Source organism: Hypanus sabinus, chromosome 1 (assembly GCF_030144855.1).
Source record: "Hypanus sabinus isolate sHypSab1 chromosome 1, sHypSab1.hap1, whole genome shotgun sequence".
Classification (NCBI taxonomy): Eukaryota; Metazoa; Chordata; class Chondrichthyes; order Myliobatiformes; family Dasyatidae; genus Hypanus; species Hypanus sabinus.
In genome coordinates this window covers 43,094,283-43,105,242 of record NC_082706.1, presented here as the reverse complement: position 1 = coordinate 43,105,242, position 10,960 = coordinate 43,094,283, and the positions used below count along the sequence as shown (strand labels likewise).

At 49.5% G+C, this 10,960-nt stretch overlaps 1 protein-coding gene across 2 annotated transcripts in view; it reads right to left on the bottom strand.

Moving 5' to 3' along the window:
- The window catches only part of LOC132393303 (NF-kappa-B inhibitor delta-like), a 34,099-nt gene extending 23,145 nt beyond the window's left edge, over window positions 1-10,954 (bottom strand). Inside the window, exons 1-4 of one of the 2 annotated variants that reach the window (XM_059968357.1) lie at window positions 10,870-10,954; window positions 2,788-2,879; window positions 2,356-2,389; window positions 1,149-1,387 (exon numbers count right to left, since the gene is read on the bottom strand). In XM_059968357.1, the coding sequence (XP_059824340.1) occupies window positions 1,149-1,387; window positions 2,356-2,389; window positions 2,788-2,879; window positions 10,870-10,885 (381 nt within the window). In that variant the 5' untranslated portion in view covers window positions 10,886-10,954. The remainder of the gene's footprint in view (window positions 1-1,148; window positions 1,388-2,355; window positions 2,390-2,787; window positions 2,880-10,869) is intronic. The other variant, XM_059968366.1, reaches the window with a different exon arrangement.
- Between the last annotated feature and the right edge of the window lie 6 nt (window positions 10,955-10,960).

The window sequence follows — 10,960 nt, the reverse complement described above, 5'->3', positions numbered from 1 at the left end:
ATTTTAGTGTTAACTGCAAACTTTAGTTCATCTGCCTTTGACCGTGGAAATGGAACAGATTCTTGGTTCAGGCGTTAGGTCCCATACTGCCAGGCTCAGGAACAGTTATTACCCAACAGCCTGAACTGGTCTGGATAACTTCTTCAACCATTATCTGTACTGATTCTATGACCCACAGATTCAAATTCAAGGACTCTTTACCATTCCTGTTCTCAGTATTTACTGCATTTGCCCATTTTGTCTTCTTTTGTACATTGATTTATTTATGTATAGTTTTTCCAGAAACTGCCTTCTATTTTATTTTTCTTGTAAATGCCTAAAAGCAAATGAATCTTGAGGCAGTATATGGTATAATGTAGATGATAAATTTGCATTGAACTTTGAACTTTTGACCCAGGCTCAGGACTGACGCATCACTGATCACTCAGGGCAGACAAGGAGGGCAGCCTTGCTTGTGCACAGCAAGATCCCATGATCATTAGGAAACCTCATCAACACCTCTACTTCCTCGGGGGGGGGGGGGGGGGGGGTGTTAAAGGAATTTGGCACCCCCCCCCCATCCGGACGTATCGCGGCTTGGCACGGCAACTGCTCGGCCCATGATCACCAGAAGCCGCAGGGAGTTGTGGACACAGCTCAGCACATCATGGAAACCGGCCTCCCCTCCACGGACTGTTGGCACTTTTCCTTGCCACAGTAAAACAGCCAGCGTAATCAAAGGCTGAACAATCTCTCTCCTCCGCTCTCCCATCAGGCAGAAGGTTCAAAAGCCTGAAAGCACCAGGCTCAAAGACAACTTCTACCCCACTCTTATCAGACTATTGCACCATAAGTTGGATCCTTCGGCTCACAATCTACCTTGTTATGACCTTGCCCTTTATCATTTACCTGCACTGCACCTTATTCTGCATTCTGTTATTGTTTTTACCACTGTTGCAATAACCTGATCTGTATGAACAAACTTTTCACCCGTTCTCAATACACGTGACAAAAAATAAAGCGATATCAATTCCACGACTAACAACATAGTGACAGATACCACAAGGAAGAAGGCACGCCAGCGTCTCTACCTGCCCCACTCCTAAACTAAGCCCCTTACCCATTCACCTCCCTCTGCAGAGACCCCGCAGAGACGAAGGGCTACCAACCGTGTAGGGGGCCGGCTGATCTGGGTACGCTGCAATAGTGTCACTGCTGGGTGCAGCGAACACGTAGTGATCATACACCCCCACCGAGTTTGGCTCCTCTCTGGGCAGAACCTCCTCCGGCATCACACACGCCGAGTTTTCGTGCGAGAGCATGGACTGGGCCACGTCGACGTGCCAGGAGGGGTACGCCGGGAAGACGGGGCCGAGGCTCCCCCCCGGGTTCGGGAAACCGAAGCCGTCTGTCAGAGAAATAATGAGAGACTAATCAGTCATAGCTCTATCCCGAGAACACCAGCACGTTAACTATACGGGATGTGGTGGGGGGGGGGAATAATGGGGTGGGGGGGGTGAGGAAAGTTTGAGTGAGCTAGATCTTTTCTCTTTAGAGAGGATGAGAGACAACTTGATAGAGGTGTACAAGATAAGGGGTATAGGTAGAATGGATAGCCAGAGGCTTACCCAGGGCAGAAATGCCTAATACGAGGGGGCATACTTTAAAGACTTTTGGGGGAAAGAATAGGAGTGATGTCAGAGGTAGATTTTGCTTTTCTAAACACAGAGAGTAGTGCCAGGGTTAAGGGTAGAGGCTTGTGCTTAGGGAAATTTAAGAGACTCTTAGAAAGAGGCACATGGATAATGGAAAATTGGTGAACTATGTGGGAGGGAAGGGTTAGATTGTTCTTGGAGTAGGTTAAAAGTGAGAGGTCTGAAGGTGGGTAAGTCACCTGGACCTGATGGTCTACACCCCAGGGTTCTGAAAGAGGGGGCTGAAGAGAGTGTGGAGGCATTAGTAATGATTGTTCAAGAATCACTAGATTCCAGAATGATTTCAGTGGTCTGAAAAATGGCAAATGTCGCTCCATTCCTTCAGGCAGGGTGGCATAAGACAGGAAATTACGAGTCAGCTCCTCTGTCTTGTGGTCTTAAAATGTCAGCACAACATCATGGGCGAAAGGCCTGTGCTGTGCTGTGTTCTAGTAACAGATCCCACGAGTGGGTTACTGGCCAGGATCTAACGCTGGGGTTCGGGGGGGGGGGGGGGTTTATATATAGAGTAACAGTCCCCTGGAAGAGGGTTACAGGCTGGGATCTAATCCAGGGGTTTATATATGGAACAATATTTACATTCTGGACCCTAATTCGGGGGTCACATACATAGAATATCAGATCCCTGGGAGTGAGTTCTCAGTAGATATTTGACACTCACCTTGCTGTTGAGTCGAGGCTTTCGACGGTGCCTGCTAAAGTAAACATGAGTTATTGCAGATCTCTGTAGCCTGACCCCTTTCAAAGGTTCACATGTTTTCCTCTAAGAGACATGCCCCTTTCTGTCCGTCACCCCTTCCCTGGTCTCACCCTTTCATTCAGAGCCCACCCACTTTCCCAGAGACGTGCCCCCCGTGGAGCCACTTCTCCTTTAGTTTCACCTGGACCTCCGCCTCTTTCACTCAGTGGCCCTGGCCGTCCCACTAACCATCTCCCATAACAGGCCTCTCTTAAAGAGCCCCACCTCTTTCCAAAGCCTTCGCTTCCAACAAACAGAACTCTGCCTCCTTACTCCCAGTGGACAATCCCAACCATGCCACCCACCCCACCCCACCCCACCTTCACCCGTAGTGCCCGAGCCCCGGACACTCACCATGGGGTTCCCTCCATTGCTGTTTCTTCTCTTCGCTTCCAAGAGTTCCCTCACCGTGGGGAGCAGGTTGGACTGGGACCTCTCTTTTGGTGCTGTGCATAAGGAGCAAGGGGTCAAACTGGGTGAAATTGGGAACTCTTTCCCTCCCTGAACTGCTCTCCCAACCCCTGCCTCATGCTCAGCCTGGAGACCAACACAATGCTGAGCTCTAGAGAGTCGAGAGCCTGCTCTGGTCCAACGGCCAAGAGAGGTGAAAGAAATTCAGCATGACCCTGACAAATTATTAATGGTCTATAGAAAGCATTTAGATACATAATAGATCGGTACGGCGACTGCTCCAACCATGACCACAAGAAACTGCAGCGAGTCTGGACACAGCCTGGCACGTTACGGAAACCAGACTCCCCTCTACGGACCCAATCTGTACTGTCTTGGTAAAGCAGCCAGCATAATCAAAGACCCCAGCCACTCCAGACATTCTCTCCTCTCCCCCCCTCCCACTGGGCAGAAGATCCAAAACCCTGAAAACATGTGCCTCCAGGCTCAAGGACAGCTTGTACCCCATGGTGATAAGACTATTGAACAATCCCCTAAGATGGACTCTTGACCTCACAATCCACCTTGTCATAGCCGTCGACCTTATTGTCTGTCTGAACTGCGCTTTTTATGTAATTGTAGCACTTTATTCTGCATTGCTTTCTCTGTGTTCTACCTATTGCACTGCAGTAATTAATTGATCTGTATGGATGACATGGAAATGCATTTTCATTGTACAATATAAACCAGTTTAGCAATTCCCCTTGCCACTACATGGAAAACATCCCAACTTTGTTCAACTTCTCCCTGCCCTCCTGGTGAATCTCTTCTGCACCCTCTGCACACCCTCCCTGTAAAAGGGGGCGACAGGAACTTCAGAATACTCCAGAAGTGTGTCTCAGATGGCACCCTACGGGGAGGTGGGCGACCCCCCCCCCCCCCCACTTTTGGTGCCCTTGTCCTTCCATCTGGTAGAGGAAGTTGGTTTGTAAGATGCGTTCAAGGAGTCTCAGTGTACGTAAATGGTTTTAACTGATTTGGTGATGCCATAGACCCCAAGACATGGGAACAGAATTAGGCCATTTAGCCCATCAAGTCTGCTCCGCCATTCAATCGTGGCTGATTTATTTTCCGCTCTGACCCCATTCTCCTGCCTTCTCCCATTGCCTTTGATGTCCTTGCCAAGAAGGTGCAAACTCCACACACAGGGAAAGAGTGGGGGGCATATTAGCAGCATTTAAAAGGCATCACAATAAGTACGTGGACAGGACAGGTTTAGAGGACAGTGCCACATGTGGGCTATGGCACTCAGAACTATACAAGCAGTCCAGGCGCAACCTATGAAAGGCTATCTTCAGAGTGAGAAAACAATTCTGATTGAGGTTACAGACGGAATTGGACGCACATCAGCTCTGGCAGGGTTTGCAGGCCGTTGGGAAACAAAAGCTAGCAGCGTGAATGGCCACGATGTCCACTCCTAGATGAGACCAACATCTTTTATGCATGCTTGGAAAGGCAGAATAAAATTACATCTTTGCAAATCCCCGCAGCTTTCAGTAACCCTGTGTTAGGTATCTCAGAGGCTGACCACAGGGCGCTTTCAAGGGGGCGCCAGGCCTTGATGGTGCACCGGTGGCCTGGTAGGGCTCTGAAAACCCGTGGCAACCAAATGGCAGGAATATTGAAGGACATCTTCAATCTCTCACTGTCAGTCAGAGGTTCCCACCTGCTTCGAAAGGGCGACAATCATAATGGTGCCCAAGAAGAGCAGGGTGAGCTGCTTCAAGGACTTTTGCACAGTGGCACTCACTGATAAAGTGCTTTGAATCAACAGCAATCGATTGCTGGACCCACAGCAATTCACCTCTCACCACAATAGGTCTGTGTATATGTAGGCCTCCGTTAGTCTCGATAGACCACGGACTTACGCCTTGGAAAGTTTCCAGGGCGCAGACCTGGGCAAGGTCATATGGAAGACCGGCAGTTGCCCATGCTGCGTCTCCCCTCTCCACGCCACCGATGTTGTCCAAGAGACCCCTACAGCTTGGCATCGATGTCGTCGCAGAGCAATATGTGATTAAATGCCTTGCTCAAGGACACACACGCAGCCTCAGCCAAGGCTCGAACTAGCGACCTTCAGATCCACTTTGCCACATGCAAACACACAATAGGTCTACAGCGGATGCTCTCCTCTTGATCTTGGATCACCTTGTCAACAGTAACACTCACGTAGGGCTCTTTCTTGACTATGATTCACTGTTCAATGCAATCATACCCTCAGTTTTAATCAGAGAGATCCAGAACCTGGGCCTCTGTCCCTCCCTTTGCAACCGGATCCTTGACTTCCTCACCGGGAGACCAGTCTGTGCGGATCTCTTCCCTGCCGATAATCGACGTTGTGTACGGCAGGGGTATGTGCTTAGCCCACTGCTCTGCTCTTTCTACGCTCACGACCGTGTGGCTAGGCACAGCTCGAAGGCCACCTGTACATTTGTGGACAACACAACGGTCATTGGCAGAATTGCAGATGGTGACGAGGAGGCGTACAGGCGCGAGACCGATCAGCTGGTCGAATGGTGTGGCGGCAGAAAAAAGCCGTAGAAAGTGGTCAACTCAGCCAGTTCTATCATGGGCACAAGCCTCCTCAGCACCCAGGACTCTTCTAAAAGGCACTTTCATCACCCAGGGCATCTCTCTTTTCATTGCTACCATCAAGGAGGAGGTACAAGAGCCTGAAGACATTCCAGGAACAGCTTCTTCCCCTCCACCATCATTTTTCTAAATGGACAATGAATCCATGAGCATTTCCTCAGTATATTTCCCCCTCTCTATTTGCACTATATATTTAATTAATTTGTTAATATATACTTGTAGCTTTTACTGCTGCAAAACAACAAATTTCATGACATATGCAGGTGATATTAAATCTGATTCTGATTCTGGACAGGAAGGGAGGTAAAAGAGGTGGGGGGGGGGTAGTGGCATTGCTAATCAGGAATAGTATCACCACCACACAAAGGGGGGACATTGTCAGTGTGGGTGGAAGTCAGAAACAGGAAGGAAGCAATCACTCCATTGGGAATATTCTGTAGATACCCCAATAGCAACAGGGACAACAAGGAGCAGATTGGGAGGCAGACTTCGGACAGGTACAAAAATAACAGGTTTGTTGTCATGGGTGAATTCAACTTCCCTAATATTGACTAGCACCTCCTCAGTGCAAGAGGCTTAGATGGGGCAGAATTTTTTAGGAAGGATTCCTCACAGTATGTGGACAAGCTAGGTAGAGTAGAGGTCATAGTGGATCTAGACAATGAACACGATCAGCTGACAGATCTCTCAGTGGGTTAGCATTTCAGAGATAGTGACCACAATTCCCTGACCTTTAGCATAGCCATGGACAAGGGTAGGAGCAAACAGTATGGGGAGTATTTAATTTGGGGAAGGTAGGGATAATTATGATGGTATTAGGCAGGAACATGGGAGCACAGATTGAGAAGAGCTATACTCGGGGAAATGAACAGCATAAATGTGGAGGTTGTTTTGAAAGCACTTGCTGGGGGTTCTGGGTAGGTCTGTCCCAGTGAGGCAGGGAAAAGATGGTTGGGTGAAGGAACCATGGTTGACAAGACATGTGGAACATCAAGTCAAGAGGAAGAAAGAAGCTTACTTAAGGTATAGGAAGCAAATATCAGAAAGGGTTACAAGGCAGCTAGGAAGGAAGGGACTTAGGAGAGCTAAATGGGACACAAGAAGACCTTGGTGAGTAGGATTAAGGAAAACTCCAAGGCATTGTACACATACATGAAGATCAAAAGGATGACTAGAGTGAGGGTAGGACTGATCAGGGATAATGTGGGAAGTGCGTGAGAAGTCAGAGGAGTTCCTTATTGAGTTCCTTCAGTGTTCACCAGTGACAAATGTGAGGGCAGTATAGAACAGACTAATGTTGAGGTTAAGAAATAGGCAGTGTTGGTGCATTTGAAACACATTAGGATAGAAAAATCCCCATGGCCATTCAGGATATACCCCAAGTTGTGATGGGAAGGGGGGAGCAAGATTGCTGGGGTTGTTGATGGTGATCTTTGCATGCTTGCTGGCCACAAAGGTAGTACCAGATGAGTGGATGGTGGCAAATGTTATTCCTTTGCTCAAGAAAAGGAATTGGGATAACCCTGGGAATGACAGACCAGTCAGTCTTATGACAGTAGTGGGCAAACTAAGCATCTGGAGAAGCAAAGTCTGATTAGAAATAGTCAGCATGGCTTTGTGAGGGACAGGTTGAGCCTGACCGAGGAAGGACAAAACAGATTGATGAAGGTAGAGCAGTGAATGTGGACTGTACAGAGTTTAGTGAGGTGTTTGACAAGGTTCCACATGGTAGACCCATGGGAGGCATGCGATCCAGGGAGATGTGGCCATGGATTTGGAACTGGCTTGGCCTTGGAAGGCAGAGGATGCCAGTAGATGCAGCATATCCTAATAGATGGAGGTCGCGGACAAGTGGTGTGCTATCTGCTCTGTACCCATTGCTCTTTGTGATTTTTATAAATGACCCAGATGAGGAAGTGTAAGGGTGGGTTGGTAAGTTAACAGATGACATGAACATTGATTGCGTTGTGGATAGTGACGAAGGTTGTCAGGGGTTACAATGGGATATTGACAGGATGCAGAGCTGGCCTGAGAAGTGGCAGCTGCTGCTCAGTCTGGAAGAGTGTGAAGTAATTCACTCTGGAAAGTCACACTCGAAGGCAGAGTAGCAGCGTGGAGAAGTAGGGGGACCATAGATCCCTTAAAGCCGCAGTGTAAATTGATAGGATGGTTAAGGAGGTGTACAGTGTGCTGGCTTTCATTAGTCAAGGGACCGAGTTCAAAGGTCACGACATAATATTGAAGCTCTATACAACTCTGGTTAGACTGCACTTGGAGTATTGTATTCAGTTCTTGTCCCCTCATTACAGGAAGGATGTGGAAACATTAGAGAGAGTGCAGAGGAGATTTACCAGAGTGCTGCCTGGATTAGAGATGTGTCTTCAGAGGAAAGGTTGAGTGAACTAGAGCTTTTCTCAAAACAGGATGAGAGATATCGTCATAGAGGTGTATAAGATTATGAGAGGCAGGGATAAGAGTGGAGAGCCAATGCCTTCTCCCAAAGGTAGCAATGTCCATTACCAGAGGACATCCACTTAACATTGAACATAGAGATCCACAGCACCTTACAGACCAACAATGTTGAGCTGACCATGTAATCTACTCTAGAAACTGTCTAGAATCACTCTACCGTGTAGCCCTCTAAGCTCCATGTACCTCTCTAAGAGTCTCTTAAAAGACCCTATTGTATCCACCTCCACCACCGTCGCTGGCAGTGTATTCCACGCCCCCACCACTGTCTGTGTGACAAACCTTGTACCTACTTCCAAGCACCTTAAAACTATGCCCTCTTGGGTTAGCCATTTCAGCTCTGGGAAAAGCCTCTGACTATCCACATGATCAATGCCTCTCATCATCTTATACACCTCTATCAGGTCACCCCTCATCCTCCATCGCTCCAAGCAGAAAAGGCCAAGTTCACTCAACCTATTCTCATAAGGCATGCTCCCCAATCCAGGCAGCATCGTTGTAGATCTCCTGTGCACTCTCTTCTACAGTATCCACCTCCTTCCTGTGACCAGAGCTGAACACAGTTCTCCAAGTGGGGTCTACCTAAGGTCTTGTACAGCAGTAACATTACCTCACAGCTCTTGAACTCAGTTAGGGTGAATGGAGGGTTTAAGAAGAGATGTCAGAGGTAGTTTCTTTTTGTTTCTGGAACGCACTGCTCGGGGTGGTGACAGAGGCAGTTTTGGATGAGCAGGTGGACAGTTATGAGCCCTGCAGAAGTGGGTTTATATTGATTGCCACATGAGCTGAAGGGCCTGTACTGTGCTCTTCTATGAAATGTCAAACTCTGAAGGACACCGGTTTAAGGTGGGAAGGAGAACGCTTAAAGGAGCTGTTGGGGCAAGTTTGTTTTTACACAGAGAGTGGAGGAGGAGGGTGTTACAATAGAAGTGTTTTAGACAGACGTGCATGAACAAGCAGGGAGCAGAGAGATATGGACTGCGTGCAGGCAAAACCCAGCATTCTCTGCATATTCATGTTTCTATCTAACAGCCTCTTAAACACCTCGTCATACCTGCCACCCCTGACAAGGCAGTTCAGGCACTCACCACTCTGTAAAAATAACTTGTCTCCTTTGAACTGTCCCAGAGACGGGGGAGGGGGTGGGAGGAGGAAGATAGGAGAAAGGGGAGAAGGGTAGAGGGTGAAAGGGTGTGGGGGGGAGGGGCAGAGAGAATCATGCCTCCTCAAACAGGATATTTTCTTATTTTCTTGTTAAATGAAGTGATACCCTTTCCCATCAGTAAACCGATTTCCCCTACCACCCACGCTCTGAATGTCAGTCTCCTTCCCCTTTCGATTCCTGAGGACAGGGTTCTGTTTTCATTCTCCTGAGGGCTCACACCTTCACAGGTGACAGTCCCAAGTATTGAAAACTCGCAGTGTTCCAGCCATTCTCTCTCTTACTCCAAGCACTCGCCCAAGTGAGGTGGTTTGAAAGAGTGAACACTGCAGGAACCCAGGGAGACAGGCTCAGCAAGACCCCATAACCGGCCAAGGAATGAATCTCGGATCCAGGACCCAGGAAAACTCCGCCCCCACCACCAAATCCCCGCTTTCCCTTCCGATCGTGGCCGTGGATTTTATTTTACGTTCGGCGGTCTGGGTCTTAGGAGCGGTCTGGGTCTGGTCTGTGGAGCGGCGCATCCAAAGGGCAGACCTCCCTCAGTACTGTCAATCTAATAGTGTAAAACATTGAGAAGGTGCCGAGGGAACGCTCCGGCCTCGAAGGAAACGCCAGGGTCGGCTGCAGTTCGTATCTTTCCGTGCTCAGAATGGCAGCGAGGGGTGGCGGATTTTGCTCCGCTGATCAGCTGCGACAAGGCGTTACGGAAATTTTCAGGGTTCCGCTTGGAACCCGGTGTTGCCGATAGGGCGGTGACGTCAGACACGAACAAGGCGCTGATTGGCTCACGGCGGACGGAGCCCACCCTCCACCCAATCTATGGTGACGCACGCAGCGGAATCCCCGCGGGGAAATCCCCTGTAAGGTGGTCCCGCGCCGATAGTCGCACGTCACTACCCGCGGGGTTCCGCTTAGTTTGGAGATACAGAATGAGGTCATGGTTAAAGGGTCAGCTTTGGAGGAGGGGAGGGAGAAAGAGGAAAGTGAGAGAGGGGATGGATGGATGGAGCGAGGGAGGGGGAGAGGGGATGGAGCGGGAGAGGGGATGGGATGAAGGGAGAGGGGGACGGCTGGAGGAAGGAAAGGGGGAGATGAGGTGGAAGAGGGGGAGATCGGGAGGAAGGGAGGGGTAATGGAGGGAATGAGGGGAGGAATGGATGGTTGTTGGTAGAGTTTGGATGGATGAAGATTGGGTTCGGGAGGAAGGGGAAGCGGAGACAGATGGATGTGGGATGGAGGCAGTGTGGATGGGGATGGTAGGGGAGGGAGGGGAGGAAACAGGGAAGGGTAGGAGAGAGGGTAGAGACAAAGGGGCAGAGGGAGACAGGAGGGTGAGAGAGAGTAGAAAGATGTAGAGAGATGGGTGGGAAAAGCAAGTGGGAGAGATGGATGAATCGTGAGGGTAGGGGAGGATGGGAAAGGGGCCAGAGTGAAGGGGACGGCGAAGGATGGAATAATAAATGGGATGGTAGGCGATAAAAACAGAGAGAGGATGGTGGAAATATAGAGAATGCGGCCAGGAGTGGTAGAAGCGAGGGAGAAGAGGGGTGAGATGGGAGAAGGGGTGCGTAACGGAGGGGAAGTATGAGAGTAGAGAGAGGGGTAGAGGGTGGGAGGTAGAGAAAAGGGGTTTGGATGAAGAGGCATTTAAGAAAGGATGGAACAGAAGGGTTAACAGAGAGAGAGAGAGAGAAGGGAACAGATACCAGGACTCCAGCACCAATTGCCGCAGGGACGCCGCTATGAAAGCGGATACTCACATTTTTGCCAGTGCATCCTCAGGCTGGCTGCCCGGAGCTGTCGCTCGCACTCAGTCTCTCTCCCTCCCTCTCGCTCGCTTCTGCTTGCTTT